Source organism: Equus quagga, chromosome 7 (assembly GCF_021613505.1).
Source record: "Equus quagga isolate Etosha38 chromosome 7, UCLA_HA_Equagga_1.0, whole genome shotgun sequence".
Classification (NCBI taxonomy): domain Eukaryota; kingdom Metazoa; phylum Chordata; class Mammalia; order Perissodactyla; family Equidae; genus Equus; species Equus quagga.
The window spans coordinates 84215463-84232681 of NC_060273.1; the positions used below are offsets into that span (position 1 = coordinate 84215463).

The following is a 17219-nucleotide window of genomic DNA, read 5'->3' on the forward strand; positions in this document are numbered from 1 at the left end:
GGGGTCTTCCCAGCGGCCTTGGGATTCCCCCCACCTGCCCAGACCCCCACCCCATTTTGCCTGTGTATAAAGCTCTCCCTGAGAGCACAGAAGGTCCCCACGGTCAGCTTTGTGCTCACTTACGGATCAGAGCCCTGGTATGGGATTGAACCTTTCCCGGAGCTGTGCCATGGCTGAATCCACTCTCAGGCCTCCCTGCCTGGGTTGCTGTGCCAAGCATATGCCCCCCGCCTGGCCTTCTTGCAGTCTCCAGGGCTGTCCTGACCAGCTGTGGCATAATAAGAGGGCAGACCCTTCTTTATCCTCCTCTCCAGAGGCAGTTCCCAAGGAGCTGCATGTGCAGAGGTGGCTTGAAGGAGCTGCTTCTGCGCAACCTAGTGTCCAGCAGGGCCACAGCCCTGTGTGACTCACCACCTTGCCACCACCACCCCCAGACTGGCCATGCTGGACTTCACTCTGTGGGGCCACTGTTGCAGGTTTCAGGGTGCCCCTAACTGGGTAAAGTAGGTTTCATGCCCCCTGGTAAGCCTGAGGCAGCTTGAGCCTTGGTGAGCACAGTTTTGTGTACGCACTCTGGGGTGCCCCGCCACACCCACATCTCACATACGCATCCCCACCATCCATCAGGAGCTGACAAGATGGGTGACACAGGCCCCCAGCTCCCTCCAGAGTTCCAGACCTTGGTCACTGTGGCTCAGGGCAGCTGAGATTGTCCTCTCCTCAGGGCAGGGCTGCAGCCCCTCTCTAAGCCCAACTGCTGCCGTCTCCACTAAGGATTCCACATTGTCCATCCAGCAGACATTTAATGAGGACCTTCTATATACAGATGCTTGGGCCACATGCTTGGGATGCACCTGCAGCAAGGCAAGTCCCTGGCCTCAAGGGGCTCCAGTGTAAGGGGCAGCCTGATGGTCAGCAGTGGATGAATAGGCACCAGAGGGGGAAGACTGGGCAGAGGGCAGGAGTGGAGCAGGAGGGACCTCTCTAGACAGGGGTTGGCACATTGGAGAGGGAGGCCAACGGACTTGAGGGAGGAGGAGAGGCACACAGAATTGGCCCCTTTCCAGTCTTCCTCACCACCCTCCTTTCCTAGTACAAGGTGTCTCAGCCTCCCCTCACCTGCCTCCAGGTGCCTCCCATGTCCAGGACCTGGGCCTCCATCCAGGGCCTTGACCGCACGGCCTGTCTCACTCTCAGAATCTGAGCTTCCTGCTGCCTGGGTGGCATCTCCCACCTTGCCCATGTTGTACAAACCCCCCCTTCACTTCACTCTTTGGGGTCCCCTGCCCCATTCACACCTGGGACAGGAAGCTTTGCCTGCCACAGACTGAAGATGGTCCCTTTGAGGACGGGCTAGCGGGGGCACACAGTGTCTCCCTTGCTTCCCTTTGTTTTGCAATAGAAAGTGTTCCTTTGATGGACGTTTAATTCCAGAGGCTGCTACCTGCTTCCTATCTCTCTTTGCTCAAAAAATTAAATGCGGGTGTGCCCGTGTTCCTGCTATAATAATGCCTCTTGGTGTGGAGGGAGTGCGGCTGCAATGGGAGAACATTAGAATCTTCAAAGAGGGACAATTATTGAGGGAACTAGATTAATGAGGTGTCATAACAACTTAGCCAGATCTGCAGCTGACCTTTCTCATGGAGAACGGGCTTGATAAATGTAGTTCATTACCAAGTTCTGACATGAAAATAGGATCACACTCTGGGCTCCTCAGCAGGCTGATCAATATTTTATCTGCCAAAGCAGGCCTGGTCTGGGCACAGCAGGAGCCCTGCATGCACGTGCCGGCGGGAAGCCCGAGGCCAGTGCTGGGGGCTAGCCAAGCCGGCATGGCCGCAGGGAGGGCACTGGGGCTGGCAGGAAGGTGGCTGGCCCTTCCAGGGGCCTTTTGGGGATGCTCATCAGTGTCAGGCTGACTGGGACATGAGCCTCCCTCCCTGAGAGGCCCAGAGAGGAAATGTCCACAGGTGGTGGGAAGGGAAGGAGGCAATCTTCTGTTTATCCACAAACTCTGATTTAGTGGCCACCTGTGCCAGGCTTTGGTGAAGGGGACAAGGACACATGAGCCATGCCCCAGCTGACTAGGGGCCTAGAGCTTATTTCATCTAGAGAAGCCCTTGGGCCTGACTGACCACTCGGACATGGCAAAGTCCTCTCACATTTCCTTTTACATCATGACCCTGTAAGGTGGGAAGGGGCTAGTATTGCCCTCGTTCTAAGGTAGGAAATGGAGACGGGAAGGGCAGGGCAGAGAAGGCCTTTCCTAGGGTCTCACAGCCAGTCGAAGGCAGAGCCAGACAGTCTCCTGACTCCCCATCCAGTGCTCCATCCAGTCTTGCAATGATTGTCATCACTGGAGTTGGTATCAGGTAGACACAGCAGCCCATGAGGAAATCCGTCTCTACCTTAGGACCCCTGGCAAGATTGCTACAGGGGTGTCCTGTCACCCTGGCTTCTTTTTGAGACAGTCTGCCCTGGAGCCACAGGACTCGGTTCTCAACCATATTCACTAATTAATTCACAAGATTTTAACACTGTAATGCTGCATGTGTAACTGTCCAGTCCAGTCCCACCTGCTTGGAACTTGCAGTCCCACAGAGGGGATGTAGCAGATGCTGATAACACCCCATCCCAACTGCCTCAGTCAACCGCAGAGGTTATGTGCAGCTTTGGTGGACAATTCCCCATAACACTCGCCAATAGCATCCAACCTCAGGTAGCTGTATCTTCGGCCTCAGGAGTGTGCTGGGTCCTCATCTGGTGAGTCCACAAGTGCTGGATGGCAGGGGAAGTGGGGCTTAACGCTTCCAGGAGCAACACGCAGCCAAGGAGGGATGAAAGTTGGCAGAAGAGTGACCAGATCCCTCTTGTGCAGTGATTCTGAGGCGCACTTGACACAGTCTCTCCCAGGTCCCGTGGGACCCAGCACCAGTCCCCACAGTGGCAACCCACCCTTTGTTGGCTTTCCCCTCCCCCGGCTCACTCCCCTCTTCCCCACACTTCTTGGGATCATCTCCAAGTATACTACTCACCTTAGATCCTTGTCTTGGGGGCTTCTTTGCGGGAGCCCAAACTAAGACAGAGGACAAGCCTCACACAAAAAGCATTGGGTACCAGGCAGAGTGAGAAGATGGAGGGAGGGAAGTGGTTCTGTGTGTGAGGGGGAGGGGGCGGAGCTGGGCCCCAAAGAAAGGGGAAAGGAGCGGAGGGAGAAAGCATTTGAGAGGGGGCCCCCACAGGCTGTGCCTGCTGCAGTCAGAGCACAGGAAGCTTACAGGTCTGGAGGGGACTTCCCTGGATTCTCGAGGCATTGTCATAAGGCTCTATGGTCACTAAAAAGACAAAAAGATCCCCTTATTTATGATGACACAAATTTTCTTTACCTGGAAACCACCAAGACACAGAGGAAATGCTTAAATGACTTTCCAAGTGTGTGGGTAGAAACCTCTGCAATATAAATTATGTTAGTCCTGCCCAGTCATGCAGCAGGTCCCTACAGGTCTCAAACTGGCAGCCCCTGGTGAGCTCATTCAAGACACAGACTTCCACATCTGATACAAGCATCCTCCTCTCCAGAGTCCTCTCAGATGTCCCACCATCCGTGGATCAGTTGGTGAGGAAGCCTGACTGTACTCCGGGCTAGGCCACAGAGGCCCTGGCAATGGGAGCAGGCCCTTGTTCAGGGCTCCCAGGAAACGTTGGCCATTGCCATTCTCACCATCATCATGGTCAGCCCCCCAGGTGCACTAGGAAACAGTGTTGTGGTCCCCAAGGCTCTGCCATACCCCCTCCAGGGAGCTTCCCTTCAAAGGGTCCAGGGTCCCTCCCTGGGACCCAGGCCTGCCCCAAGCAGGGGCTGAGCACAGAGAGTCATGAAGCTGGGGGAGGCTAGTTTAGATCCCGAGATGTTTCAGCCATAGCCAAGATGAAGTGAAGAGTAAGCTGTGTGGAGATTTGGGTGGAGAGCATTCCAGATGGAGGGAGCAGTAAATGCTACCACCTGGGCAAGAGCATGCTCTAGTGGCCAGTGCTGCTGAGGTTGTTTCTCCCTCCACACCCCACCTTGCTGGCTGATGAGAGGGACCCAACCCTTGGGTATGAACCTCTCTGCCCAAATTGAATAAGGGAAGGAGGAAGACAGGAATCAGAGGCTGTGTGGGCCAGGCCTCAGGGCCCCCATGCGGCACACAAGGCCAGCCAGGGGCTCAGCTCATTTGGCTCATGGGATCAGCATCACCTGTGCAGAGGGCCTGGCTTGACCTTGAGCCAGCCTCTGGGACAGGGATTATGGGTGACATTTTCTTTCTTTATACTCATTTGCACTTTCTGAGTGTTTTCCAATGGACATGTATCTCTTTCATAAGACAAAGGTTTAAAGCTGGCAGCAGGGTGAGACGCCTTTAGCTGAAGACAGGGTCTGGCAGATTCACAAAGGCCTACAGCTCGCCTCGGAGAGCCACGCCTGTGTGACCCCACGGTGGAACCAGGGCGTCGTGAATGAAAAAGTTAAACTGGGACTTGGGAAACTGCCACTTTTACATGCCTTGCTAGGAAGCTGTGCATCCTGGAAACCAGGGCCTCCTCAGGGGAAGCTTTTGCGGGGGCCGTCCTGACTGGAGATGAAGGATGGAGGGCTTCCCAGTGAGAGAGTCTGGACTTTGGAATCTAAAGTGACCATCTCCACAAGTACGGAAATGCCACCATTAGGGTGTCTTTCCTCTGGTGCTCGTGACCCCCCAGAGCTACAGGGACACTAGAGGAGCTCAGTAATATGGGCCAGTGGTTTAAGTGAGGCTGAGACTCATGTAAAGCACAACTGCTCCTGAGATAAAGAAGGATTTAAGATTCTCTTGCAGGAGCCCCTCGATTCATCTCAGGACCCTGTGCCCAGCATAGGTCGGGCACCGTGAGGGCTACAGTGAAGGAAAGGAGGACAGAGGAAGTTTTGCACAGTGTGATCTGCAGACCCTGGCATCCTGTTCCAGCATCCACACTTCCCTCCAGCCTTGTCTTGTTCCCCTCTCCCCCACACACTCGGGCCCAGCCACACCAGCTTCCTCAGGTCTCTGGACACGCTGTACAGCTTTGCTCCTGCACATGCAATCCCTGCTGCCTGGCATATCTTCCCTCTGCCTCCTTCTCCCACAGACTCCCCCATCCTGCAGTTCTCATCCTGAACATCCCTCCCTTGGGGAGACTTCCTTCACCCCAGCCTCGTTAGACCCCCTCTATGGACTCCATTGATGCCCAAGACTGGAAGCTCCATCGTATCCTCAGCATGCCACCCAGCATCTGGCACAGAGTTTGTAAGGAAATGTGGGTAAAAGCATGGGAGGGGCATGTCCGGTGTGGGCCCTAGCAGGGGCAAGACCCTGGAGCCTGGGTTCACCCACCCCTCTCCCCCAAGTTGATTTCTACACATGTGCATACCTTCCTGACCAGGAGGTGTGTGCCTTGCAGTTGCCAGGGTGGAGAAGCCTGTAAACTCACCGTGAACTGTGGGGATGTGATGGGAGGGGCAGAGCCTGGGGAGGTTTCTGCGGCCCACCCAGCAGGACCCACTTCGATGGGTTCCCTAGCCTGCCCGTGTGGGAGGTGTTGACTAGCTGCGGACCCCTGGCCCAGGGCAGCAAGCAGCTCAGAGGATATCTGTGGACCTCCAAGCTCTATAAGGAAGATTGGGGGGTTGGGGGAACCACCGAGGATGAGACCTGTCTTCTCACCCAATTCAGCCTGGCCCGTCTTTCAGGTGGCCTTGCTGTGGCATGTTCTTAGGAGCCTAATCGTAACTAGCATTTCTGAGTCGAGCTTCCTATCAACCCCATATCTATCTGCTGTGCACACCACTTCCCAGCATCTGGGCTTGAATGCCTGTCCCCAGGAAAGCCTGATGGGCCCCTCCAGGACAGGTCCCTGCAGATCCTCCACACAGAGACTTCCATCACCACCGACACCAGAGCTATCTCCACTGGTCTACCGCATTCAACTTCTGTCCATTTGCCAGGACTAGTTTCACCCTGTTGGGAGCTGAGGGGCAAGATTTGGGCAAAACTATTCTTCTCCTTTCCCAAAACTGGCCTTTATCCAGGCCCAGGAAGAGAAACCCAGCGGGCTGCCACATGGTCCCCTGGGTGGGAGTGGTTTTGTGGTGGGACAAGGCCACTGTTTTCAAACCTGCACAGCTATACAGACTTGAGAATACGGTTTACCAACGGGTGGCCCTAAGAGCTCCTGGGAATGGGTATCCTCCCAGGGCAAGGAGGGACGCTAGCACGGTTAGGGGGTGAGAGAGCCATTCCGTCAGAGCACGGAGACTCCCAGAGAGCAAATAGATTTGATTATATTGAACACAGCAATTGATTTTTTTCTAAATAAACATGCAGGAGGAAACGGTAACGGGCATCTGTTTCTGACAAGAATCAATTGACCCCAAATTGGAAGAAAATCTGGAAACACAAACAAGCACAAGAGAAAGTGATCGGGCCATCCAGGCTTGTCTAGTGAGGGAAGGAGGGCAGGAGACAGACAGACAGACAGACAGACAGACTGACTTCCCCATCAGCCCTTTCCTCACCAAGAAGCTTCCTTGTTTGTTGCTCTTCAGCAAACGTGGTCCCGATAATGATAAGGGGAGAGTAGTTACCATTTTATGAGCCCTTACTCGGTGCCAAGCCAGTGCTAAGCCTTGTATATGCATTTCTTATCTGATCCTCCCAACAGCCTTGTGGGAGGCACAGCTCTCCCACTTCACAGATGAAATCACTGAGGCTCCTTGTCCAAGGTACACTTCAGGCAGCAGCAGAGCTGGGACTCAAACCCAGAGGACTCTGGAACCAGTGCTCTCCAGCACTGCTTTGTGTTGAGTCTCCAACCCTGAGCTATTACCTGGTGCCCTAAACTGGCCTTAGAATTAAGGGGAGGAGCGTCAGGCCCCAGACAGTCCATCCCCAGCGGTGCATAGGCCTTCCACCTGGAATGGATGGTGAGAAGCCTGTGCCCGGACTCCAGGACTCAGCAGAGCCAGGTGCCAGAAGTACTGCATCCCCAGGGGGTGGGGATGTGGGGCTGGAGGGGCTGTCCTGCTCTGCTAATAGCCCCGCAGCCTCAGTTTATAGGCTGAGCCCTGTATGGGGTTCGTCCTAGTGGCCTGTCGCCAGCAAGATAAACTATGTCATGTCGCAGTGCATCACAGGCCTCATTTGCCAGAACACTGTGTGGTTCTGATGCTGTTCGGCAAGCACGCCTGTGATGAAAGGCCTGAGATAATGGGCTGTGTGCTTCGGCTTTAATTCCGTAAAGCTTCCTTGTGTTTCTTGGTCACAGACTTGTGTACCCATGTTTGTTTTGAAGTAATCCAGCTCGGGGAGTGTACCTAATTAACTAAAGCAGGGCTTATTAGTCCTGTTAACTAAAACTCCCTAATCTATAAGGCCAAGTATTCAAAAGCAGTCTCTAAGGTAGGATTAAGGCAAAAATGAGCTCTTACAAAGTGGAATTGGGGCCGGCTTTCCTAAAGCCTCTGTGGGGCCACAGCTGTGCGTTCCCCTAGATGAACTCCCCCATTCCATCCGGCAATCACTCTGTGTCTGGCAGGTAGTAGGAGCTCAGGAAACACCTGTGGGATGAACAGGCCCCCTCCAGCATCTGCGTCATGCGCAGCACGTGTCCAGTGCTTAGTAAATGTTGATAGGATGGGTTGGTGGGCAGACAGACAAACAGGTCCAGTCCACTCCAGTTGCCCCCTGCACTGCAGAGTAAATGCCCAGTAACCCTGTATGAACAGGATGGATGACTGTTCTCTCAAGACCAAGGGAGGAGTCTTGCTGCCATAACCTCATCTCCTCTTCCAGGTGACCCGTGCACCATGGCCGACTACGCCCGCCTGAAGAATGTCCTTCTGGCGATCCAGACCCGCCTGCAGCCACCCCAAGAAGGGGACAGCAGACAAGACCCTGCCTCCCAGAAGCGCCTCCTGGTGGAATCTCTGTTTAAGGACTTGGACGCAGATGGCGACGGCCACCTCAGCAGCAATGAACTGGCTCAGGTGGGTATTACGGAGGAATCTGGTTTCCCACTCAGCACGAACCGGGGAGATGCACATGAGGAGAGTCCTTTGTAACAGGACACCAAGGAGGCCTCTCTCCTGCAAGAGAAACTCTTCTCCCGGGGAACCGGAGAGCTCGTGCTCAATGCCTCCGAGAATATCTTACAAACGAAACAATGTCAGTGTCTTTTCCCCACCAGCCACCTTCAGCCAATATTTACAAACAAGCTTTGAAGCATCTCAGCTAGCTGGCAAACACACACTTCAAAGGGGCTGGTCTCTGATGTTTTCATTAGGAAATACATCTTTTCTTCCTTGAGTCTGTTACTTTCCTGAGCAGGAAGGTGAAAAGGAAACAGGTTTGGTTTCCACCAAATATTGGGGCTGTGACCTGGGTGTCCCCGAGTCCTCTCCCCTAGGATCTCGCCATTCTTTAGTATCCAGATATCAACAACCCAAACCCCAGCCTGCTTGCTTGCAGGAAGCCTTGCATCCGGACCCAGACACTGCTCTTCTGCTGGGAAATCACTTGGATTGGGCCCTGTGGTTTGCTTCCCTCTCCAAACACAGCACCCGTGTCCCTTTGTCCAGCTCCGAGGTGATGTGAGGGCAGTTAGTGTCTACAGCAGAAAAAGCGAGGAAGGAGCAACCCGGGGCACCAGCCACTGCCAGCTGCAGGGAGGGCCTATAGGGTCCCGTGGCAGAAAGGCAGGCTGGGTGGGCCGGAAGGGCCTGCATTCCTGCTCCTGCTCTGCTCGTTTGCCTCGACAGGCCTGGGGCCCTGGAGCCACACCAGGAAGGTGCAAAGATAGGCAAGGTGGGCCAGATCAGCCTCCCCAGGCTGGCTGGTGGGGCGGGGGCAGCTCCTCCTGGAGACCACAGAGTGCCCACCGAGAGGACAGTAACAAGAATGAGTCCCCAAGTTTGATGCCACTTTAAAAGAAATCCTTCACGTCACACAGTGACCTTACCAAGGCTAGGCCAAGTCACTGGGAAGGACTGGGCTGGGGAGTGCCCTAGCATTTATTGAGCACCCACTGTGTGCTTGGCACTAAGCAAGGCCCTTTACCTATGATGCAACAAACACTACTAACATGCAGTAGAGGCGCTGAGAATGTAGGCTTTACGGTCAAACGGCCTGAGCTCCAGTCTCGCCTCCAGCATTTACTAGCTAGTGTCTTGAGAAAAAGCCTCTCCTCTCTGTGCCTCCTTTTCTTGTCTGTGAACCTCACCAGGTAATCAGGAGGGTTAAATGAGCTAACACATGTGAAGTACTCGGCACAGTGTCTGGCACATAGTGCGTCCCAACAGGTGACAGTGGTCAGTATGGTTGTCATCATCATCGTCTTCATTGTTATTTCCTCCTTAAACTTCCAGCCATCCTCTGCTGTGAAGTAGGTACCACTGTGATCCCCACTCCACAGATATTTTTAGATGAGGAAACCAAAGCTCCAGGAAATCAATCGATTGCCCTGAGTTGGTGGAGCTAAAACGAAACCCAGGCGGTCAGATGTGTGTCACCTGCTCTCCTCCCAGTATGGGGTCTCCCTGGGGGAGAACAGCTCCCACCAGGAGGTTCCAGCTGGTCCTCTCAAGGTCTGTGGGGCCAGCAAGTGCCCACAAAACCCAAGTATGGAGCAGTCACTGGAGGCTTTGTCATGCAGGGTCCCCCTCTCAAGGCCCTCTACTTCAGCCAGTGCAGAGCCTGCTTCCAGGCAGCACACTGGGAACCACAGAGCCTAAGGCACTTGCAGACTCCACTCTGCACACCCACACCTGGGCAACACTTGCAAGTCCATGCAGGGCCTGCATGCCAGGCGGCCTGGTGCCCACAACCTCTCAGGCACACACCATGCCAGCCATGCCAGCCAGCCTGTCACCACCTCCATCAGCACTTGGTCCCCAGCAATGGCTAAGACCCCCAGAGGCAGGGGCAGGGACCCACAGATGACCTGAGGTGCTCTGGGAAAAGCCTAGGTCCTGTTAGTGACAGTTACCTACAGGAAGAGCCATCTGGCGATTCCCCGCGCTACAGGCTGTGCAGGCAATGCCCTGTGCAGGCAGCGCCCTGGGCAGGCGGCTCTGGCTTGCCCTGGACAGAGGCAGCTGTGGGCTCTTGGCATCCCAGCCCCGCGTGGCTCCCAGGTGACTGCCAAGTAAACAGAACCTTCCTGGGCGTGTTGCTCTAACCTGGCAGAGACATGCCCTGTGGCACCTGAAGCCATTAACAGGCGTGGTAATTGGACTATGATTTCCTCTTTAAAATTTAATGTATTTAAAATCCATTTCATAAACCTGCCAAGCAGAGCCCAGCTAATGTGGGCCTTTCCTTGACACTGAATCAAATGCGTTGGGGAAAAACTTGGTCATATGAAAAGTTAATCAATTTCCGATGCAGAAATGGACAAAGGGAAATTTACATCTTTGGGAGATTGATTTCGGGCGTTCTGGTTGATCTCCCTTTTATCGAACACTCTCACTTGCCGGGTGAAGGGTCATTTTTTTAACATTATCACATTAAATTGCCTTTAATATAGCAGGCCAAGCTGAGACTGTTAAATAAAGAGAAAATGCCTCTGTCTCCCTTAAAACAAAATGAAATTATTTCCTCTCTCCTGAGATTTTATTCTGATCATTTTCCTGGCAAGACTCTAGTTCCAGATGCACCACCAGCCTCTGGCTCCAGCTGAGTGAGGGCGCCTGGAATTTCTATCCTTAGTCACCTCGTGGCATGTGGCTGGTCATGTTGGGGAGGCCTCTGTGCCCTGCGGCCCAAGCCACGTCCAGGAAGGAGTTCACAAGGGCCCACCCATGGCCCCTGTGTCAGAATCCCAAGAGCAAACATTTGTGTCCCCGGCAGGACAGGGCAGGCAGAGATGGGGCCTCGGGCCTATGTCAGTAGAACAGCGGCTGCCCCTTTCTGGGACGCTGTGCTGCAGCTAGGAGGAGCTGCCCAGAGATTGCTAAGAGGTGGTGGAGGGTGGGGAGGGACACACTGGTGGAGCAACGACCTTCCAGCTCTCCACAGCTGGGAGCCAGGAGACCTCAGCTCCCATGCTGAGTTCAGCCACTGTTTGCTGGGTTTATCTCATCAGGTCCCTTCTCTTATCTGTTTCTGCATCTATAGCATGAAGGGATGGACTGGTAGCCTCAAGGACCCTTCCCGTCTCAGACTGTCTGGGGTCTGTCAGCCCAGACTGAACACTAATCCCAACTCTGCCCCAACCACTGTGTGATCTTGGGAGAGTCCCCTGCCCTCTCTGAGCCTCAGTTTTCTCATCTATAAAATGAGAGGCTCAGACAAGACAAAAACAAAGCTTCAGGTGCTGGAGTCCTCCCCCTCCCTCAGGCAGTGGCACAGCCTGAGCCGTTTCCCAGCAATGCCCACAGCTCTGAACTCGCTCTGACTCTGGCCCTGTTGCCTGCCCGCAGCACGTGCTGAAGGAGCAGGACCTGGAGGAGGACTTCTTGGGGTGCTCACCGGGTGACCTCCTCCGGTTTGATGACTACAACAAGGACGGCTCCCTGACCCTCCATGAGTTCTACACAGCCTTCCGTAAGTCAGGCCCCAGTGGGCAAATGGGATTGTTTCCACAGGCATTCCTGCACCAAAATGATGTCAAGGGTCTGGAGTCTGTATTCAGTTGTGTCCAAGATTGGCTTCTTTTATAGGTGAAAGCAGTTGAATTTGTTTTGCCACAAGCCTGAGCTTTAAGGGTGGGGAGAGGGACGCTGGCTCTGTTCCTTTTGGATAAAAGCTCTTCTCACTGTCGTTAGAGGAACCCAGGACTGCGATTTAAGTGTGGCTGGGAGGGCACTGCGGGACACCCCTGGGGGATTCTCTAACTGCACATGGAGGGAGCAGATTTAGGGGTATCCCCAGGCTGTGGCCTGGCCCCATTGGGAATCCCTGCCTGGAGGCAAATCCTGCAGGAGGGTTCTGGAGACTCGGCCAGCAGGAGAGGGACGATGGAGAGTGAAGGTCCAGGTTGAAGAGAGGCGGGGAATCCCTGGAGAACAGAAGGGAGATGCTCTGTGTGAGAAGAGAGGAAGTGCTGGGAGTGGACCTTCTGGGGCGTCCCGGTGCCTATCGCAAGTGGGTAGGATGAGCCAAGGACCTGTGTCTTTCCTTGAGGGGCTCCTCCAAGAGATTAGCTCGTGTCAACCGTAGATGGAGCTGGGACAGGGCTTCCAAAAGACGCGAGATGCGAGAACGAGCCCCAGAAGGCTCCAGACAGAGGTCAGCAGCGAGGAGAGGGAAAAGCAGTGCTGAGCACAAACTTGAGACAAGAGGGACCATTCTTGGCCCCAAGAGATGAAGCCCCTTTATGTCAGACAGCATTCAGGCTCTGCTTAAAGCAGGTAACGTATGCACCCTGTGTGAAGCTCCCAGCTCCTAACTGCAGGCCCTGGAATTTGGAAAGTAGGTGCGAGACTCCCAGGCTGCACTAGTACCCTGAGCCACAGACCCCGGCATCTACACCCCCAATGCCAACCGCTACCTGGAGTTCTGTTTTTCAGAAAGGTACTCCTGCTTCCTGTTGACATCTCTTTGTGCTGCTGTTATTCCATTCACAAGGCCTGAGAAGGAGCCCTTGTGATTCGTTGGCAAGAAGGACTCTTGTGGCAGGTAGAAGAGGTGCTTGCGAATAAGAGGAGAGAAACGAGTGTGATTCCTCCCTGTGGGAAATGCCCGTGAGCTTGACGCAAGCAGTGCCTTTCCAGTTCATGGCATCCTTATTGCCAAGGACCAAAGCCCAACCCCCAGTTACAGGGCCCTGCTTGATATCCCACGATGCGGTTCAGTTCCCCAGCCTCCTCCTCCTCCCTGCTCACTATTAAAACGCCTGTCTACGTGGAGTAGTTCATCATAAGGTGTGAACGTCTGGAGGGCTTAACCTGCATGTGGATGGTGTTTGCTTTGTGGATCAAGGAGCTTATTCCATGCAATAAATCTCTAAGAACCCAGCAACTCCATAGACCTAGCTCATGAGAGCCGATGGTTAGATCTTCAGGACTTTCACAAAGCAAATAATTGTATAGTTGGTAGCTTCAAATCAGCGGTAGTGGGAGTATTTACACCATGGAAATTTACACCATACAAATGCTACAAAAGCAGAGGAGAGGTGCTTTCTTCCTCTGGAGAGCCAATTGTTAAGCACTGACCTGCACACACTGGACAAGACCCTCCCTCCTGTCCTCAGCGTCCACCTCCTGCAGTATCCTCTCCCTCCACCTTCCCCCAAACCGAGACCCCCGATGATTCCAATCCCACAGACATGAACAAGAAGAGTAGATGTCAGGGCAGATGGCCAAGAGAGCAGCCCTACCCATCGGGGAAAGCAGCAGCGTGTGTCCTGGGGACAGTTCTGAGATATTCCCAGCAATGCTTTCTGTGCTCAGGCCCCTCTGCAAAAGGCACTATGAAGGAAAAGGTGGGTACATTTTAAGAGTCAGGGGCCAAGGTTGGCCTTCAGGAATTTGGGGTATACACCAGTCACCACCACTCAGATGTCCCACGGTGGCATCGTTAAGCAGAGAATGGCACTGCTCAGGCACCATCCTGGTACCCGGTATTGCAGAAGCCTCTGCTTCCTGAGCTCTGTTCCTGGGAATCAGTCTGGGGCTGAACAGGAGACTGTTGGCTTTACTCTTGAGGAGGTGGAAGCATCCCTGTTGCCCCCGATGAAAGAGAAGGCCACCTGGCCTCCCTAACAAGGGTCATTATAAACCTGAGCTGCCCTTGGGAAAGAAGGGACATCGTCACCTCACCTCCAGCCATGTATCGATAGAGAGCAATGTGGATTATTTGTCCTTGATCCCTGGATTATTGTTTGAAAAGCCTTATAATCATCATTTTTAAAGCAAATTAGGTTCTACTGTCGCCTTGGACTTCTTTTGAACCAGACAGCCAAACCATTCATCACAGCCCTACCCAAATAATAAATATGCAATAAAATGTAAACTCGCAGCCATGAAGAAAGCCACAGAATGAGTTAATCCGCTATAAAGACTTGACATGTGGCCACCAGGAGCACACGGGGATCAATGGTTTTTTAAAGTCATGGGAACTCTGCATTCACATAGCTCTGGGAATGGATTTATGGTTCAGTGAATGTTAAATAGGTAATTGAAATGAGACTTATAGGTACAGCTTATTACCCAGAAATCAATGGGCATTAAAGAAATCTCACTAAAACTCAGAAAGTAATATCTCAAATGTTTCAGCAACAACATTTTGGATTTAATTTTAAATACTGGAGCTGATGGGCTAGCAGAGGTTGAGACTTTAAAATTGTATTTTCTAGTCTACTTTGCCAGGTCCTTGGGTACTAGGCAGGGCAGAGTCTGTGGGGTGACTCCTGGCATGGGCTCAGTCGCTCTATTAAAGGATGTGTTTGGAGGCCTTTTTCCTGGACAGGTGGGTTGTATTTACAAGTTCATGGTGTTGGGGGGGGTCTCCCCTAAATGATGTCTTCTCATGCAGCTGGCCTAGCCCAGGCTGGGCCACTCTTTGCCATTGTCTGCAGGTGGCTGACGCCAGTGCCAAGAATCCCATGGCTGGGGGCTGCCATACTCAGCTTAGGTGGTTCACAGTGGGGCTGCACCCTCCTTCTGGCTCTGCAGAACAGGTGGCCCCTCCCAAGAGAGGAGGGCAGAGGCCAGGTCCCTTAGCCGTGGCAGGCAGTTCAGTCTCTTTCTCTCAGATGGCGCTACGGCTCTCATCACCCATCTCTGTGCAGTGACAGGAGTGAAACATAAGGGTGGCCTCCCTCTCTTCCTCCATTCCATTCCTTCTTCCATTCCTCTCTTCAGGTTGCTTTGGCTTTCCCTATCACAGGCTGAACTTGGAACTAAAGACCCCTCAGCACGTGCCCTCGACCCTTCCCTCCTCCCCAAACCAGCTGCAGGACCACCAGTCCCTGCTGTGAGGCAGAGACCCAGGCTCCATGGTCACTGGGGAGCAAGATGCTTACCAGCCCTGTCTGTTCCTCATGATAAATTAATCTAAAAGTTGCTCATTTAAAAAGCTTTTCAATAATGCATGTTTTTGCACTTTTCTGAATGCTTGGGTTGGGATTATGGGAAAAACATGTTGCTTAAAGGAGGATTTTTCTCTCACTTTAAATTCATTATAAGTTTCTTCTGTGTTTTAGAAAGACACCTGTCCTTTTAATTAATCCTGTGAGAGCAATGTGTTGGATGCAAAGGAAGGGTTGAGCACCTAGCAGTGCAGGATAAAGGGCTTCCCATGTTAATGTTCCGGGATCACAATGCATAGTGTCCAGGAGGAGAACCCGTGTCAGGAGGACCACAAGGAGCTGGCTGTGCGGGAGTCAGATGCCCTCCCTTAGCTCTAGTCAAGCAGAAAGGAAAACAGTGATGTAATTTGCTTATTGCAATACCTCTGTATCCAGGGCAACTCTGTGAAACAGATGAGATGGTCACTGGTGAATTTACAGCTGTTTTTCTGCCATTGTTGCTGCAAAATGAAAGGATGTTGCAGCTTCACTTCACACATCATTATCCTCTGGAAGGGATAACGGCAGGCACAGGCCAAACACCGTGCCAGACACCATGCCAGACGCATTGTCTTAGTCAGTTTTCATAGCCCTGCGGTGATGAGCAGGATGGCAAAATAAAACAACGGGAAGCTTCCCTCCCCCGAATCAATCTGGCTTTTTATCCGTGTGGGTGAGTTCAGACAAGGAGTTTAGATGGCGAGGGTACCACTTTATCCCACTCCATTTGCTTACTGGGTTTGGGATCATGAGTAACAAAATTTCAGATAGCATGGGGTTTATCAAAAATTTTATCTGAATCTATTTGGCTCTTGAGTCTGGTGAGCAAGTGGTACCGGTACGCTGGTCTCGGTGTCGGCTGAGGCTAAGACTATTCGTGTGATGACTCCCCTAACACCAAAGGGAGAAACTGGTCACCTCCCACAGGACTTGCAAATCAATCGAGCAAAAAAACTGAGCCACTGCCCTTGGTGCCTCATTTACAAGGGCATTAAACAGTTACATTGGAGTGGCCAGAGGAGGAGTGGAGAATTAGAAGACAGAAGGAGCTGTGAGTCTCGCCACCCCTCCCAAGGACAGAGGTGGGGGTGCTTGCTCATCACCTCAAGGGTAGAGAGAGGGGATCCAAGGAGGCTTCCGTGTGAGCTTACTGTGTGCCCCTGCAGCCAAAGTCAATGTGCCATCTGAATGATTTCACTTGTCAATATCGCTTTAGTTAATAATGGGCTCTTTATACTCTGGTTGTGTAAAGCAATACCTAACATTTGTCGTGTGTCAGCACTGTGTATTATGTCCCAATTTTATAGATGAAGAAACTGAAACTCTGAGAAGTTAGGTAGCTAACCCAAAGTCACACAGCCAGCAGCTAGCAGAACCAGGATTAGACCCAAATGCCTGAATACAGAACCTTCTCATGCATTTAAACACACTTTGCAATTCATCAGCATTCTCCAGTGAGGAGAATCTCACTGTGCCCTCAGCGGGTTTCCCTAAGTTTCAAGTCCCAGCTCAGAGGTCTCCTCCTCCAGGATGTCTTCCTCAATTTCTCTTCCCTCCACCGCGACCCACATACCTTCCTCTGTGTGCCCATAGCCCTGGGTTCATCTCTGCACAGTAACAAGGCTGTGACCTGATGGTTAAGAGCATGGACTAGGTCACACCTAGTTCGAATCCTCATTCTGCCACTTACCAGCTATGTGACCTTGGATAGTTCTTTACCGGAGGTTAAGCTGGGCTTCAAGTTCCTCACCTGTAAAATGGGCATAAAACCACCACATAAATTTGCTCAGGACTACATGAGATAATACATGTAAAGGGATTAGAATCATACCTAGCATATGGTATGTGCTAAGTTAACATTAACCCAGTAGGTCAGTGATGGAGGTGGTGATGGTGATGACAAAGATTTCTGTGTGTTCCCGCAGCCCCTCCTCCCAGCCTCCGTCACCCTGTGCCATGTCATTGTCATGTGGCCCTGCATTAGACCACAGGCTTCATGAGGGCAGAGGCTGTTTTGCTCACCATGTGTTCATGCCTAGCATGGGGTCTGCCACCTAGGAAGCCCTTGGTAAGTGTTCGCTCAGTGAGGGGGATAAAGTATATGGAGAAATACCCTTGGCAAGCAGAGGGGGCCAAACACAATGTGACTG

General features: G+C 52.7%; 1 protein-coding gene across 1 annotated transcript in view; it reads left to right on the forward strand.

Annotated features, from left to right (window-relative positions):
• Positions 1-17219, forward strand: part of FSTL4 (follistatin like 4) — a 386938-nt gene that overhangs the window by 261792 nt on the left and 107927 nt on the right. Inside the window, exons 4-5 of the mRNA XM_046668053.1 lie at positions 7854-8047; positions 11480-11603. Coding sequence (XP_046524009.1) covers positions 7854-8047; positions 11480-11603 — 318 coding nt within the window. The remainder of the gene's footprint in view (positions 1-7853; positions 8048-11479; positions 11604-17219) is intronic.